At 35.8% G+C, this 18,381-nt stretch overlaps 1 protein-coding gene across 2 annotated transcripts in view; it reads left to right on the top strand.

The window, feature by feature from the left end:
- The window catches only part of TRIM33 (tripartite motif containing 33), a 116,601-nt gene that overhangs the window by 80,786 nt on the left and 17,434 nt on the right, over nt 1-18,381 (top strand). For both annotated transcript variants that reach the window (XM_046645362.1, XM_046645361.1), the window contains exons 6-12: nt 1,148-1,262; nt 3,361-3,507; nt 3,982-4,099; nt 5,489-5,763; nt 6,359-6,523; nt 9,783-9,986; nt 17,978-18,110. In XM_046645362.1, the coding sequence (XP_046501318.1) occupies nt 1,148-1,262; nt 3,361-3,507; nt 3,982-4,099; nt 5,489-5,763; nt 6,359-6,523; nt 9,783-9,986; nt 17,978-18,110 (1,157 nt within the window). The remainder of the gene's footprint in view (nt 1-1,147; nt 1,263-3,360; nt 3,508-3,981; nt 4,100-5,488; nt 5,764-6,358; nt 6,524-9,782; nt 9,987-17,977; nt 18,111-18,381) is intronic.

The raw sequence follows: 18,381 nt of genomic DNA, 5'->3' as shown, positions 1-18,381 counted from the left end.
CAGTCTTTGAACATAGAGTAGACATGCTTCAATCCAGTGAGAGTCTGACTGGCTGACTGTCCTCTGCTTTCAGCGTGCTGAATGATGTCAGTCTTTGACTGAACCATTTTAAGTTTGAGTCCGATATTTCTTATTACTCGTAGTCAGCACTCTCATTTTTAAAAAGTGTCTTCCACTCACTTTAATAAGGACAGAATTGAATAAAATTTTCAAATAAGTGCCCAAACAAGCACTGATGTACACACATAGGAGGGAAAACTACGTTATTATGGCTCAGTGTATTAAAGTTACTCAAATTTGAATTTGGCAAATGAGAGGCCATCTAGGGGTTGAAAAATGCGAGTTATAGTTTGTACCGAAGTAAAATTGGGCTACCTTCTTATGGTTGTTTGTTAACATTTTATATATTTGCGTTGTTTCGATTCTCTCCTTCCTGTTTTGTAGATAGCAAGGTATCACCTGTATCATATTTGCAACCAAAACTTTCATAGCCACAATGGGAGTTTATACCTATTTGTCAAACACATGACAGCTATTTTAAAAAATGGATTGAAAATGTTTTATGCTCTTAACTGTATACAATAGGAAATTATTTTGGGAAGAATCTATGGAAGTCGTATATCAGAACCCCCATTTGAAGTGGTTAACTTATAAGTGAAAATAAACCCTTCTAAGTTTAATTCCTACTATTTCAAAAGATAATTATTGGTCGCAACATTGTTCTTTTGCACCTTGTTCTTGAAAAGCATTAAGATTAAATACAACCAGTGTGCCAGATTTGACAATAACCAGCAGTTGTTGATGTCAGATATTTGTCTATCACATTCACGTTATAGGAACTAAATGAGATTGCCATCCAGATTAATAAACCAGCCTTTATGAACTTAATTTAAAATTATCAGATATTTAATCCATTATGAACTCAATTTAAAATTACGAGATATTTAATCCATTCTTTGTCTATATACATAACTTGTCTGGACCAAATTGAGTGGTTGGGTCTACCGAAACATAAAATGGTACATTTTGACACAAGTTGAACTTTAGTTTCTCGGTTAAGTGCCCAGTTGGATGAATTTCTGTAACAGTTGATGATTCAGAGACATAGGATAAGTTGGTAACCTAATGATGCATTTCTCTTATTCAGGATAAAAGAAGTAAATGAGACTAACAAACGAGTAGAACAGGAAATTAAAGTGGCCATTTTCACCCTTATCAATGAAATTAATAAGAAAGGAAAATCTCTGTTACAGCAGCTAGAGGTACGGTTCAAAGACAAAGTAAAACAAAAATTGCTTCTCTTGCTCTTTAGCTGTTTTTAATGTTTATTGATAGCTCTTTTAGATTGATGGGACGGGGTATGGAAATAAGTAAATTTAAAAAAATTTTTTTCATTTTCTATCAGAAAGTAGACCTTCTTTTCGAGTTAGTTACTTTGCAGCCCAATTTAATAACACTGATTTTGGCTGTATAAATTAGAAGATAGTGTTGTCCTTTCAAGAAAGGAAGAATTATTACTAAAATGGGATATAAATGAAGACAAAGCCACCCTGCCACATTTTCCCCTCCCCCTCAAGATAGGGCCTCAATTTAACTTTTATTTATGAATGTGTATTGGGATTCTGCTTGAGTCAGTTCTGTGTTCCACTTTATTTTTGAAATATTCCATAGTTTTGCTAAAAATGCTGCTCATTTTGAAATTTATAAACTTTTGAACTTAGTAATAATTTTATTGTATTAGGTCTTTGTGTTGCATATCTTTAGATTAATATGTAGATGCAAATCCAATTTGTGAAATCCAAATTAAGTTTTAATCAAAAATTTATCTCTCCTGTCCACAGTTGATTGGTTCTCAAAATTTTGTGGTCTTAATTAGGTTTAGATGATATGGGATTATGTTTTCTGCACCACTGAGTAGTAAGAATTTAAACTGTGTATTTGATTATTTAACTTCCATTATTATTAACCTCAAATTTTCCGTAGCAGATATTTTCTGTTCTGTTCCTTCATAGAACATTGTAGAAATATTAGATGCATAGTTACATACAAATGAAAGAAATTATGTGAGTTGAGTGTTATTTCTGAATTTCTGTCTTTTGAAATCTGTCTTTCCGTAAAGACACAATTTTGTCACAAATCTTTCCATGAGACACAATTGTGAGATTAAAAGTACTCTTATACATATCGTTAAAGTTGGAGGTCTCTTTCCTGTTGTATAGCCAGCCAGTTGCATTTAACCCTAATAGATTTTTGTTTTCAAAACGATGGTGTGAATGAAGAGCATTTAGCAGCAACTGTTTTTGATACCTTTTAACACTTTTTAACTGTAGGTCTTAAATAATGCTCTTAAACCATTTCAAGAACTTTTGAATTAAAAGCCCCTTAGTGCTAAACTATACATAACTATCTAGTAATGAATCTGTCACATGCTCCTAACATGCTGATAATTTAACTAAATGTTTTCTAGTGTAATATGTTCCTAAACTTTGTAATATAGAGATTTTCCTAAGCTTTATAAAAGGGATGATTTCCAGGGAGGTTGTAAATCAAACTTCTGTCAGTTGAATACTTTTATCTATTGATTTACATTTTTATAAAATGAGCAACTTTTTTTGTTAGGGAAAAAATTGTCCAGTAAACCAAACTGAGTCATTTTTGTAAGAAAGTGATTAAGAACTAAGTAGATTGGTTGTTTGGTATGCTGAATATCAAGGTACACAAGACTATCCTTTCTGGGAGTTTTAGTTTCTAGAAGGCAGTTTATTTTTCCTGTGTAGCATTTCCCCCACATTGGTCTTTCCTTCAACCCTTACTTACTCCCTTGTTCTTTATGAAGTTTTGTCATCTGAAAAGATTCCCTAGCTCTATTCTTAGAACTCTGGGATTCATCTTTCTCATTTTGTGTTAAGTGTTTAAAAGAAGAGAGTTTAACTTCAGCCTCCTGCCACACCAGTAGGTGGCACTGGTAACACAAAAGTTTCTTTGACCTGAAAGTGTAATGAGTTAAGATTATTTAAAATTATTTCTGAAGGTTAGCTCATTATGCCATAGACTCTATATATTGCATTAACCTAATAAAAAGACACTATTTTAACAAAGACATTTCATCTTCTGAAGGAAAAAAGAGACATCAGCTAACATTGTTTCTGTATCTGGAATGTCCTTTTTAGCCTAGAGAACTAAGTTTTAGTTCTACTTTTGTTAGTGACTTTTCCTTTGATATTAGGCTCATTAAATAATGAGAAGCGTGTCAATTTATCCGTTTTTAAAAAGCAATTTAGGTATTGTGTTCATTTGTGTTAGAAATGAGTTGATTTTTTTCATATAGAATTCTTCAGTGAGCCTCTTGTTCTGTTGCAGAATGTCACAAAAGAAAGACAGATGAAGTTGCTCCAGCAGCAGAATGACATCACAGGCCTTTCCCGGCAGGTGAAGCACGTTATGAACTTTACAAATTGGGCGATTGCGAGTGGTAGCAGCACAGCACTACTGTACAGCAAACGACTGGTGAGATACGTAGTATCTTTATTTTTTCTTTAAATTGACTTTATTAAGATACTGTTTACATTCAGTGAACTGCACCTGTTTAAAGTATAGGTTTTGAATTTTGTCAAATGTAACCACACCACATCAAGATAGAGACCATTTCCATCACCCACAGAAGGTTAATTGTTCCCCTCTACCCTTGGCCTTAGGTAATCATTAGTCTGATTTCTGTCATTTTCTAGAATTTCATATAAATGGAATCATATGGTGTTTACTCTTTTGAAGATATCTACTATCATAATGCAGTCAATGACCAGAAATGGCAGAAATTCAAGCGTGTGCATTGGATTGCTGTTAGAGATAGTCTTTTAAACACTGATACTGTCTCATCTGAGACTGACACTGTGGGGCTACATGAGCTTTTATGTCTTTATATTGTATGTTTTCTCAAGTGATACTTAATTTTAAGACTAATGTGAATTTTTTCCCTTTAAGATTACTTTTCAATTGCGCCATATTTTGAAAGCACGGTGTGATCCTGCCCCTGCTGCTAATGGAGCAATACGTTTCCATTGTGATCCCACCTTCTGGGCAAAGAATGTAGTCAATATAGGTGAGAAATAATTAGTTTTATGAATATAACTTGGAACACTGAATAAGAGAGAAAGCATCTAAAGCAAATTTTAGATAAAGTTTTTTAACTTCACTCTAACATAAACTTCTTGGAAAATATGTTCTTCATTGAAAACTCACTTGAGCTATGTTCATTACATCTTTAAGAATGTTGAGAGTCTCCTCTATAAATTTTGAAAAAATGTGTATTATTTCTAACTTTCCCCCTACATTTTAAAAAATTGATACTGTTTTTAATCAAAATCTTAGCATTCGGGTCTTAATTCTCTGGAAGAATTTCTCAGATGCTTAGTAGTCTGTATATTAATTGTACCAAATTGTCCACTAGAGGAGGACCTCCAGTATGCTGATTTATCTGAAAGTCGTGTCCTGAGGAATGGTTGAAAACTAAGAGTAGCTCTTTTAATAAGGAAGAGAAATGGACTTTGCTTTTGTTACTCCACAGTGTGGACCTAAGGACTATAGGTTGAAGTTACAGAGAGACAGACAAACAGCTCAATTTTAAACAAAACCAAACTCCAAAAACTTCCCAACAATTAGAGCTGTCTACAGATTAAGTAAACTCACTTTCAAAGTAGTCAGGTCCTCAACGTTGGAAGTTGTAAAACCAGAGGTGGATGGCCTTCTGTACAAAAAGTAATCTTTTTGTATATTCAAATTTGGCTACAGTCTAAGATCAGACATTGGCAAACTTTTTGTGAGGCATGATAGCTAACTTTCGTTTTCACATTTTAAAGGGTTGTAAAAACAAAAACCAAAGAAGATATGACAAATTTTCTGTGGCATCAAAGCTAAAATACCTGCCTTATTACAGGAAAAGCTTGCCAACTCTACCTTTGATCAAACCTTCCTAAAATTTGCCTTCTATTTCTAGAAAGCACTAGGCTCTGTGATAAGCAAGGAAAATTGTCATTTCTAAGGACATAAGTGGTTTAAAACGTTCAACATTTCCACAGAAGACAGTTTTGTAGCAATGTAGTACTCTGCCCTGCACATTTTGGCAATTCTAAGGAAGATAGAATCAGTGTTAGCAGTTTGAGTATCCTTGGATCTTGTCAGGGGAGAATTGATTTAGACTGACTGGATTGGCCTTTTGTAATATTTCTTTCAGCTCTTTAGTTTTCTGTACACGTGTGTAAATAAAGAATACGGACAGGTAATATGTTGTTCTGAATAATCAAAAGTCGGTTGTTCTTTGGACTATATTAGGTTTTTGATCTTCATCATCTTTAAACCTAGCTCCCATCCCTGCTGGAAGCTTGGAGTGATAATAGTTGTCAGAGGAAAGAGGAAAAGATAGTGATTAACCCACAAAGTAGATGATTTAGTCGATTATATGCAAATTATTCTCATTTTTTAAATCCTTCAGGTAATCTAGTAATAGAGAGTAAGCCAGCTCCTGGTTATACTCCTAATGTTGTAGTTGGGCAAGTGCCTCCAGGGACAAACCACATTAGTAAAACCCCTGGACAGATTAACTTAGCACAGCTTCGACTCCAGCACATGCAACAGCAAGTGTATGCACAGAAACATCAGCAGTTGCAACAAATGAGGATGCAGCAACCACCTGCACCTGCGCCAACGACAACGACAACAACACAGCAGCACACTAGACAAGCGGCCCCTCAGATGTTACAGCAACAGGTGAGTATTATATCACTATAGTATTGATATAAATTATTAAGACCTCTGTCCTATGTAGATGAGTTACACATTTCAGTTACTAGCAGGGACAGAGCTCAAAGGTCAGAGTTTAAATTTGCTCTGGGTATGGCAGGGATGTGGGGGAGATGTGAGGAAGGGGCAATAAGTAAATACTTACCATGGGAAACAAAATTAACTCACTAGTACTCTGGAGGTACACAAGTTTTTATCCCTCCCTCCCAGATATTTTTTGTTTTCCACCTATGGTTTTGGACCAAAGAACCAGATTGTTTCTGTCTAAGATCTGCTATGTTCTTTAGGCATTTGTTCAAATCATTCCCATCGCTGTCTCTCTCCTGCTTTCCCCTCCCCCATCCAAATCAAAACTATTAATCCAAGGTTGGGTAAGTTAATATTGATATGCTTTAAACACACGCATATACTGAGAGAAGGGGCTGGGGCTAGAGATGAGATTAATGTACACTTTTTACTTTATGCCCCTCTATCCTGACTGAATTATTTTTACCATAACATTTTATAATTGAAAGATAAATTTATTTAAAAATTATACAAATGCAATTTCTACCTTTTGTAGCCTCCAAGATTGATCAGTGTGCAAACAATGCAAAGAAGCAACATGAACTGTGGAGCTTTCCAAGCCCATCAGATGAGATTGGCTCAGAATGCTGCCCGAATACCAGGGATACCCAGGCACAGCGGCCCTCAGTATTCCATGATGCAGCCACACCTCCAAAGACAAGTATGCCTAGAGTTACATTTGTAAGAATCATACAATTTTAAAACTAAAAGACACCATTTTTCTTAATCAGTTGGTGGGGGGTGGGTCATTGATACCTTTGGAAATTGATTAATGCTGTCTATCTTCTTGCTCCAGAAAAGTACACATACGTATAAAATTTTGTATTCAATTTTAGGAGCTTTTTTGATCCTATAAACCCATTATGTACTATGGGTTGAGAACCCCTGATCTAGTCCAACCAATTCATTTTACAGAAGTGAAAAACAAAGGAGCTTGTCATTTACCCACAGTCACAAGAGAATAATGGTAAAATCAAGATTAAAACCTTAGTTTCCTGAAATTGTTCCTCTGATCTTGTAATGCAACATTTTGAACCTAGTATGTATAAAAAGGACTTTGAGAACAATAGAACTATCCTATATGTAATTTTATTGTTATTATTTATTTATTTATTTTTGGCTTCTCTCTACTCAGTATTGTTCTTTTTGGGATATAGACATGCCTATTCTTAAAGATAAGTATATTTAGGGGCTGGCCTAGTGGCATAGTGGTTAAGTTCATGTGCCCTGCTTTGGTGGTCTGGGTTTCGTGGGTTTGGATCCCAGGTGTGGACCTGCACACCGCTCATCAAGCCACACTGTGGAGGCATCCCACATAGAAAATAGAGGAAGGTTGGCACAGAGGTTAGCTCAGGGACAGTCTTCCTCAAGCAAAAAAAGGAAGATTGGCATCAGATGTGAGCTCAGGGCCAGTCTTCCTCACACGCAAAAAGTGTATTTAGAAACATTTTTCCTAATCTTTGCTTGAACAGTAGACTATATTTGTATAGGATTTAATGATTATAAAATGAGGCTACTTTTACATAGGTTTCTAGTTATAAAGTAATAAAGTTCATTTTATGACGGTTAGAGTGATGTTTCTCAAAGCATGCTTTAAAGACCATCAGAATGACTGAGGGGCCTTGTCAGAAATAGATTCTAAGCCATATCCACTGAATCAGTGTTTCCAGGAGGGGAGTACTCAGGCATTTATAAAACTTCTACTAACTATCTGAGGTCAGTCTGCATGCTAAAGTTGTACAAACACTGTCCCGGAGCAGTAGTTCTTCAGCTTTTTGGCTCAAGTACCTCTGGAAAGACTTTTCAAAAATACACACTCTTACATTTGAAGGTTGACATTTAAAAGTTCCATTATAAGTTTAAGTAGTTGCAAAAGACATACTTTCTGGCATGTTGTAAATATTGATGTTATAAAGGAAAGCACTTACATCACTGTTGTGAACGAATCCACTGGAATCCCAAATACCATAGCAAGCTTGTTTTTGAAAGTCAAAATTTCATACTCCCTTTTCTCTTTGGACTTGAATTTTCCCTTCTACTTCCTCTACAAAATTTTATCTAAATATATTTATGTTTAATAGACATATAGATAGTCTATTGCAACTTTCTCCAGGAAAAATGTCTATTTTAATTTAAAAAGTTTTAAATTTCTAGTGACGGTAAAGCTATCATTAAGCTTTAGAACTTTTTCTTTGGATCGAATTATCATTACAATTATTCCTGTATAATTGTTTAAACACATAAATATATTTATGGATTTAAGAATATTAGGACACATCAAAAGTAAAATTCTTTTAGTATACATTTGTTTATGAGATAGATGGAGGCTTTTTTCACTGCCTACTTATGTATGTTTGTTACTTCTTGTTAGAGTAACTCAGAATTCATCAATTTTTATTACTAGTTCTTTTGGTTTTTGTTTTCATGTGATGCTCAGGGAACTTGTTCACAAAAATATTTATCTGGAAATTAAAAGAATTTTCCTCAATTCATTGAACTTTTTCTAGGTTGTAAGCTGAAACTCACAATGAGCTACCAAAACTCTTGTAAAGATATTAGATGATAGCTTCTTTAGGTCTTTATTTTTGTTGATCATCAGGTATCAAAACCCACTCAAACATTTGTTACCCAGTTTTTGGAGCCAGTTTCTCAACAACTTTATTTCCAATTGTACCTTTGCTTGTCTGTCCAGGAGTTTTTTCACCCTGGGGCAATGTGCTAAAATAAGGTTAGGAGTGGGTCAGAGGTGTGCTTGTTTTTGTGGGAGAAGGGCAATTGCAAAAGAGTAGTAGAAAAGGAGCACCTGGCACAGTCTCAGGTAAATGAGGTTTTCTTTACTAAAGAGTACATATGAAGGTTGAGGATCTGGACATTAATTTCCTTAAAAGTGTTCACATACCTGTGTACACCATAGCACATGGAAAGCCTTCAGGGATTACCGGGGGTAAGTACACCCTTTAGAAGAGTGTGGAAGCTACAGAATCAGACTAACCAACCATCTCAGAACATTGTGTTTAGACTTAAGGGTCCCTAGAGAAATCATTGAATGTTAGATTTTTTTTTTTTTCTCTCAAAGGACCCCACTACATAGTTGTAGATTCTAGTTGTGAGTGCCTCTGGTTGTGCTATGTGGGACACCCCCCCATCATGGCCTGATGAGCAGTGCCATGTTGGCGCCCAGGATCCAAACCGGCAAAACCCCCAGCTGCAGAAGCAGAGTACGTGAACCTAACCATTCGGCCATGGGGCTGGCTCCAAATGTTAGAATTTTTAATTTTTAAATATTTCAAATGATTTCTTCATATGTGTATAGTAATTTATTTCCCAAAGGTTTTCATCTGTGTTATCTTAAATGATCCTCATAACAGCCCTCACAGTGACACAGGTGAGATATCATTATCCACATTTCTGATTTCCGAGATTATGTGATTTGCCTAAAGTCATACAATATTAGAGTCAGGGATTGATGTCATGTTTCCATTTGTAAATTCATTGTTCTTCCTACAATATCAATTACACAATTATTTCTATTTTCAAAAAAGACAGAAGAGTCAAAGAGGAATATGGATAGAACAGTGGCTTTCCTGATGTTTGAAAACTTGGGAGCTTCCAGATCATTTATTTATATATATCTTTGTTCTGAAATAAGATTATATCACCAGGCTGATAGGTTGAAAATTATTGGCAAGCCTCTTTTTTCCTAAATCCTATACAGTCAGTCAATAAAAATGAAAAGGCTAAGTTTGAATTATTATTCTTTTCCTATATTACTTTGAAAGGGGCTGCTTCTTGATTTCCCAGCCACAGATATCAAACACTTGTGTATCCTTCATAAACTAAAAATTGTTGTCAAGGTATAGTTCCTATTAGGATATCCTGACAGGTCAAGATGTTAATGATAACATCTTCTTTCCTAACAGCACTCAAACCCAGGGCATGCTGGACCCTTTCCTGTTGTGTCGATGCACAACAACACCACAATCAATCCAACCAGCCCTACTACAGCTACTATGGCAAATGCAAATCGAGGTCCCACCAGCCCATCTGTTACAGCAATAGAGCTAATCCCCTCAGTTACCAATCCAGAAAACCTTCCGTCGCTGCCAGATATTCCACCCATACAGGTTTGTATTTAAGTTGAATGAGAGATTTAAAACCTTGTGCTAATTAGGCTGTTTTTTAAAATTCAGGAGCAATGTGTTTTTGAAATTTCCAAAGAGCAGAGTATAAATATTTGAATTGTAAAAAGTTATCTGTACTAAAACTGGAACTCCTCAGTATTTTCAAGTTATAGGGCGTCAGCTTTGCTAATCTTTCTACCACCTGCCAGCAGGCAAACCTTGTATTAGATGAAGCACTCTTGATGTGAATTGGGATCCAGAGATGACAACAGGACCAAAATGTGGTCAGATCTTTGTCAGTCCTCTGTTAGGTCCATAAGGGATAGCTAACCCCTTTGCAAACGGGTTGGACTGGAAAAGGAAGTGGTTGGAAGGTCTAGCTATCAGGCATGTTGGTATGTATACTGAGAGAGGAAGTAATAGTGAGGAATAGAAGATGGAATGTGAGGGGCCTCTGAGGCATCTTGTCCCTTTCACCTGTAACATTTCCCTGTGGAAAAATATCTTTCAATGTCTTTTGGAATTTCATTAATTTATTTGAATTAAAAGCATTTTATTTTTAAATGTAAATATAACTTTTGAAGCCTATACTCCTTCATCTTCTCATGTGTTGTATGAGTTATTCAGAGTCACGGGTCACCATGGGAGCAAGGAGCAGTGAAACTAAGTCATTAGGACCCCTGACTCTCTCTATAGCTGCAGTCTAACATTTTTATGTATTTAATGGATTTATAAGAGTTAGTGTTAAAGGATGTTTCTATAACTTAAAATTGTTTCAAAATCACTAACTCATTGTGAATTCTCTTAATCTGATTGCTTCCCTGATATTAGGAGAGCTCTTTTTTGGCTAAGTGAATGATAGTTGTATTGGTGCTGAGAGTACTGGGGCTACAGTCACTGTGATGTTAATGTCAATGATGGACCATATGTATGACGTGGTCCCGGAAGATTAGTACCATATAGCCTAGGTGTATAGTAAGCTATACCATCTTGGTTTGTATAGGTATGCTCTGATCACACAACGATGAAATCTCTTGACAGTGCATTTCTCAGAACTATCCCCATTGTTAAGTGACACATGACTGTATATAGAATGGAAAATTTTGAAATATATCTATAAAAATAAAATTTCTAATTTGTAAGCTTATTTACAAAGCACTGTCACAGGCAGTATATCAGTTAAATGCTTGACATCATCTCATATGGTATGTAATATCCCTATTTTATGAATGAGAGTAAGAGAGGTTAGTGACTTTCTCAGAGTCACCCAGTAGATGGAAAAGTTGGAATTCAAAACCCAGAGTCCTGATTACAAGTCCAGGTCTCTCCCCACTATCTGTAGAGATAGCGGAGAGGTAGTTTTGTGGTTGTAGGCCTGGAAAGGTATAGTATTGAGAGGCTTTGGGGAACCAGACAGAGGTATGTACAGTGTTAAAGGAGTCATTCAAGTTTTATTAAGCACTTACTGTCTGCTAAAGTCCTTGGGCATTGAGGATAAAAAGATAAACAAGACTTGGTTTCAGTTCTTAAAGTTTCAAAGGGAGAAGGAAGGTTGCTAATATCAAACTTAGCATAATTTACTAGGGCTACTCTGACCTTGGTTCAGTATGTTCTTACGTAGACCAGATGGAGGAAGTGTAGATGCTTCACATCTTTGAAAAGTGTGGCATCAAAAGGGGAGCGGGCCCATATTAGACTTTCCCTGTCGTCTTGCCTAGAAGAGCTTTAACATCAAGACAAGAAACTCTGGAATGTGTCCCTCCCCATCTTTAACTGTTTAAAGTGAAGTAGGGGGAGCAAAATCCATGCCTTTGCCTGTGAATTTCTCTTCATTGCAGACATGTTGTCTGACTTTATTTTTGTTTACTCATTTATTAAAAGCATCAACTTGTAAAAATTGAGATGTAATTCACATACCATAAAATTCAACTTTTAAACATATACAATTCATTGGTTTTTAATATATTCACAAGATTGTGCAACAATCACCACTATCTAATGCCAGAACATTTTCCTCACCCCAAAAGAAATTCTGTACCCATTAATAGTCACTCTCCATTTCTTTCTTTCCCAGCCCCTGGAAACCGTCTGTTTCTATGGATTTGCCTATTCTGGACGTTTTATATGAATGGAATTATACAATATGTGGCCTTTTCTTTCTAGCTTCTTTCACTTAGTGTGTTTTCTAGGTCCATCCATGTTGTAGCATATATCAGTACTTAATTCCTTTTTATGGCTGAACCTTCTATTGTATACATATACCACATTTGTTCATGCATTCATCGGTTGATAGACATTTGACTTTCCACCTTTTGGCTATTAGGAATAATGCTGCTGTGAACATTTATGTACAGGTTTTTGTATGAAGATAGATTATCAGGTCTCTGATAAATTTCTAGGAGTGGAATTGCAGAATTGTATTGTATGTTTAAGTGTTTGAGAACTGCCCAACTATTTTCCACAGTGGCTGTACCATTTTACATTTCCACCGGCACTGCATGAGGATTTCAGTTTCTCCACATCACAACATAAGTTATTGTCACCTACTTTAAAAAGCAGTTAGAAGTGGTTTTCACAAAAGTACAGCGACAGTGAGAAGTAGTTAACCAGATGAACCAAAAGTAGAAAGGGAAGCAAACCTATCATCTTTTGAAGTATCACCTCAGTTTTTCTCCTATCCTGAAGTTTCCATGGTATGGTAAAAAGAAACCCGGGTGAGGCCTCACAGGAAGCAGACAAGGTAGCAATAGCTGTGCAGTGCAAACAGGACACAAATACAAAGGCATTTTGGATATTTGTTGATATACCTCAATGCTGATTATTACAGCCATCTAGTACAGAGTAGAAGTTGATTTAAATAGAATTCTTTCAACCTGAATTAGTTTTTATTTTGCTCTACTGTCCATCTCCAACATAGTGATAATGCATGTTAGTAATTTTGACCTTAGGGGCAGTTATATGATAAATCTGAATATTTTTTTAATAGATACATGAATATTAGGTTCTGTTCAGATTAGATTATAATTAATAGAAGTAGTGTTCTAATGATTATTCTTTGTAAACAATTTTCCATATATAGCATACTTAATAATTTATCTTCTACTCTACTGGATATTAGGAACTCTTGGGAAAACGGTGCTTCTGATAGTCCATGTAAATTTAAATGTTATAGAATACTCATTTCTATACTCTGTTCCCAACACAGGCTAAATTAATCAGTCTTTTCTTCCATCTTTATCATCTGATAGGTGAAAATAATGCTGATTTCATTTACATTTATTTGTGTGGTTGGTTATCTTTTCTTAGGGTCATTGATTATTTGTATTTCTTTGTATTCTTTTTTCCTTTTAATTCACAGAAAATTATTTGTATAACACATGATCCATGCAGTTTCTCAAGGATGCTCAAAAACCAATGGTTTAATGAATAATGAATTAATATTTTTCCAGTTAGACTTGTAACTTTATTTATTTTGACTCTTGATCCATGTCTAGTGAAACCTGGAGGTGAATGCTTCAGCTAGTTGTTGAGGATGTATGGCATCAGGGAAGCCCCTTATGTACTTTTGGTTTGTCTCTTCCTAATCTGTCTACTCCTCTAGCTTTCAGGTTGTCTCTCTGGCCAGAGACAAAAATTGCAGGTGGGAGAGTATAAAAGGAGTGCGAGAGGAAGTAGATAATATGGGACTTTCATGTCTGTTTTGAATCATCCCTCTTCCTCCTTTATGTTTAGGTAAGATATAACCTAGCTTCCATCTGTTGTCCACATTAGGAGCTACCCCTCTTCACAGATCTCCCAGTTGACTTTAGTTGCAGCTAGGGATTCTCCTGTAGTTACATCTTATAAGTGAATCCTTGGCCAATAGCTGTGACCACTGAACAGGGACAACTACTGATAGCCCTTAATTGTCCCTCTAGCTAGCCTATAGCCTACTCTCACCTTCAGAGACTAGACTGTCTATCTCTTAACATGAGGTTTTTTACAGGCTTTAATGAAGACGACTTACTGAGAGAGGCCTGTTTACCTTTTTGGTTTTTTTGAAGTGTAATTGACGTAACATACTAGTTTCAGGTGTAGAACATAGTGATTCGATGTTTGTATACATATCAAAATCACCACAATAAGTCTAGTTAACATCCATCACCATACATAGTTATAAAAAAATTAAAAAAAATTTTTTTTTCTTGTGATGAGGACTTTGAAGATTTACTCTCTTAGCAACTTTCAAATATGCAATAAAGTATTATTACCTATATGGTCATATGCTGCAAAATGACGTTTGAGTCAACGACAGACTGCATATATGACGGTGCTCCCATAAGATTACTACCAAAAAGCCTAGATGTATAGTAGGGCTCTACATAGAGGTTTGTGTGCATACATCCCTGATGTTCACCCATTGATGAAATGGCCTGGTGATGCATATCTCGGGATGGAATGTATCCCTGTCGTTAAGTGACACATGACTGTAGTCACCATGCTGTACATTACCTCCTCATGATTTATAACTGGAATTTTGTACTTTTTGACCCTCTTTGCCCATTTTGCCCACCTTACACCCACTGCCTCTGACAACCAGAGATCTGGTTCTCTGTATCTATGAGCTTGGTTTTTTGTTTTGTTTTGTTTTCTTTTTAGATCCCACATGTAAGAGAGATCATACAGTATTTGTCTGTCTTTGTCTGACTTATTTCACTTAGGATAATGCCCTCGAGATTTGTCCATGTTGTTGCAAATGGCAAGGTTTCTTTCCTTTTTTATGGCTGAATGATATTCCATTGTGTGTTTATGTATGTATGTATATTTATTTATGTACACCACATTTTCTTTGTCCGTTCATCCATTGATGGACACAGGCTGTTTTTATATTTTGGCTATTGTAAATAATGCTGCAGTTAACATATGGATGTCTGTCTCTTTTTGAATTAGTGTTTTTGTTTTCTTTGGATACATACCCAGTAGTGGAATTGCTGGTCATATGGTAGTTATATTTTTAATTTTTTGAGGAACCTCCATACTGTTTTCCATAGTGGCTGCAGCAATTTACATTCCCCCCAATGGTGCCCAAGGATTCCCCTTTCTCCACATCATCGCCAACACTTATTATTTCTTGTCTTTTTAATGATAGCCATTCTAACAGGTGTGAGGTGATAATCTCTTTGTGATTTTGATTTGTATTTCCTTGATGATTAGTGATGTTGAGCACCTTTTTGTGTACCTGTTGGCCTTCTGTATGTCTTACTTTGGAAAAATGTCTACTCAGATCCTCTGCTCATTTTTTAATCAGATTATTTTTTTTTGCTATTGACTTGTATGAGTTCTTCATATATTTTAGATATTAACCCCCATCAGACATATAATTTGCAAATATTTTCTCCCATTCAATAGGTTGCCTTTTTATTTTGTTGATAGTTTCATTTGCTGTGCAGAAGCTTTTTAGTTTGATGTAGTCCCACTTGTTTATTTTTGCTTTTGGAGTCAGATCAAAAAAGTCACCAAGACCAATGTCACGGAGCTTACTGCCTATGTTTTCTTCTAGGAATTTTGTGGTTTCAGGTCTTACATTCAAGTCTTTAATTTGTTTTGAATTAATTTTTGTTTACGGTGTAAGAGGGGTCCAGTTTTATTCTTTTGCTTGTGGCTGTCCACTTTTCCCAAACACCATTTATTGAAGACTGTGTTTTCCATACTATGTATTCTTGGCTCCTTTGTCCTAAATTAATTGAGAAAGGAGCCAATATGTGTGTGTTTATTTCTGGACTGTCTGTTCTGTTTCATTGATCTATCTTGTCTTTTTTTATACCAATACCATACTGTTTTGATTACTATAGTTTTGTAATATAATTTGAAATCAGGGAGCATGATGCTTCCAGCTTTCTTTCTCAGATTGCTTTGGCTGTTCACAGTCTTTTGTGGTTCTGTATAAATTTTAGGATTGTTTGTTCTGTTTCTGTGAAAAATGCTATTAGAATTTTGATAGGGATTGCATTGAATCTGTAATCAATGAATTTTTGGGTAATACAGACATTTTAACTATGAATTCTTCTAATTCATGAGCATGGAATATCTCTCCATTTATTTGTGTCTTCAATTTCTTTCATCAGTGTCTTATAGTTTCTAGTGTATAGGTCTTTCATCTCCTTGGTTAAATTTATTCCTAGGTATTTTATTCTTTTTGATGAAATTGTAAATGGGATAATTTTCTTAATTTCTCTTTCTCATAGTTTGTTAGTATATAGAAACACAACAGATTTTTGCATATTGATTTTGTATCCTGCAGGTTTACTGAATTCGTTTATGCTAACAGTTTTTTATTGGTGTCTGTAGTGTTTTCTATATATAATATCATGTCATCTGCAAATGGTCACAATTTTAAGCTGACTCTAATGGCCTAGTGGTTAAAGTTTGGTGCGCTCTGCTTCAGCAGCCTGGGTTCTGTTCCCAGGCGCAGAGCCACACCACTCATCTGTCAGTAGCCATGCTGTGGTGGTGTCTCCCATAGGAGAACTACAAGACTTACAACTAGAATGTACAACTATGTACCAGGGCTTTGGGGAGGAAAAGAGGAAGAGTGGCAACAGATGTTAGCTCAGCGAGAATCTTTACCAGCAAAAACAAAAATAGTGATAGTTTTACTTCTTCCTTTCCAGTTTGGATACCTTTTATTTCTTTTTCTTGCATAACTGCTCTGGCTAGGAATTCCGATACTTTGTTGAGTAGAAGTGAGAGGCATCCTTGTCTTGTTCCTGATCTTAGAGGAAAAGCTTTCAACTTTTTACCACTAAGAATGAGTTAGCTGTGGACTTGTCATGTATGGCCTTTATTGTGTTGAGGTACATTCCGTCTGTACCACTTTGTTGAGAGTTTTTATCATAAATGGATGTTGAACCTATTTACTTTTTAGAAGAGTCCTCCCTTGCCTCTGATATGTTGTGAGCGACTCTATTCTGGTCATTTTCCTATCTTCTTGGTTCTGCCTTGGTTTATATCTGTAGTTTTCTCTAAAGTTTCTACTTTGTTGCCATCCTTTCCTGTTTATAGCCATGAAAATCTGTGACTTTGAGAGGAAAGGAGAGCAAGAAGTGAATGTATGTGTTCAGTTTTCTGTCTTGAATGAGAACTAGATCTGCATAAAATGTAATCTTGTCTCTAGCAGGAGAGATTAAAAGGGACAAGTGTGGGTATAAGCAGATAAGCATCAAGATTAGGAATTATTTAAATAAGAACAATTTGACCGTCTCTTATATGAAATAATGTAAAATTTTAGTTAAGGTAATTTTCATAATTAAAGAGTATCTGTTTACTATTTCTTACATAAACACTTTCTCATTTCCTCATCACTGTTCTTCATTGTAGGTGGGATGTTTTAAAGATAAGAAACTGATGTTCAAGTTGGGAACCAGCCCAAACTCATAGTGCCAGATCCTCTGGCTTTAACTTTATGCCTATAAGTGAGAAAAGGATTCAGTTCTCCTACTGACTGCCCCTTTTTTTGTGTGTAATAAGGGACATTGTATCTCAGGCTAAGGGGTTTCTGTTGAATATGAAAACTTTTCAAAGCTTTAAAGTTTAGGTATTGATGATTAAATTTCTATTTAGGTGAATGATTCTGGCAGGACTGTGTATGTTGAAATAAAGGGATGGACTGGGGACAGGGATGCTGGAAAACAGGGTCCTGCATCAACTTTGAGAAAAGGCAAAAGTGTCAGAGTGTGTCAGCTAGCGTCATAGTAGAGCATGAAGGATTTAGCAGATTATTGGGTTTTTTTTTCTTGAGCTGCTGGGTATTTGTTGAATAATACTAATTATAACTTTATTCACATAAACTTTATACTATGTGGGTCCTCAGGGGAGCCTAAGGAAGCAACATTTAAGCCGTTTGATATAGGATAATCTGTTTATTAGTAAACTGTGAGCATAAAAGCAATTATACTAATGAAATTAATAACTTCTCTGCTTTAATCAAAGCAAATTTATCTTTTCTTTCTCTTTAGTTGGAAGATGCTGGTTCAAGTAGTTTAGATAATCTACTAAGTAGATACATCTCAGGCAGTCATCTACCCCCACAGCCTACAAGCACCATGAATCCCTCCCCAGGACCCTCTGCCCTATCTCCAGGATCATCAGGTAAAGTCAACTGAGGTTCTGCCTCGTTTCTTTTATCTTTTCCTTATTCTAAAAAAAGTCTCTCTCAGTATATGTATTAGTCAGAGTTCTCCAGAAAAACAGAACCAATAGGAGGAATGTGTGTGTGTCAGTGTGTGTGTAGAGAGAGAGATTTTAAGGAATTGGCTCATGTGATTCTTAGGGCTGGGAAGTCTGAAATCTGTAGGGCAGGTCGGCAGGCTGGAGACTCAGGGAAGAGTTGACTGTAGTCTTGAGTCTAGAGGCAAAATTC

This window comes from Equus quagga, chromosome 18, assembly GCF_021613505.1.
Source record: "Equus quagga isolate Etosha38 chromosome 18, UCLA_HA_Equagga_1.0, whole genome shotgun sequence".
NCBI lineage: Eukaryota > Metazoa > Chordata > Mammalia > Perissodactyla > Equidae > Equus > Equus quagga.
This window is presented reverse-complemented; position numbering and strand designations above follow the sequence as displayed.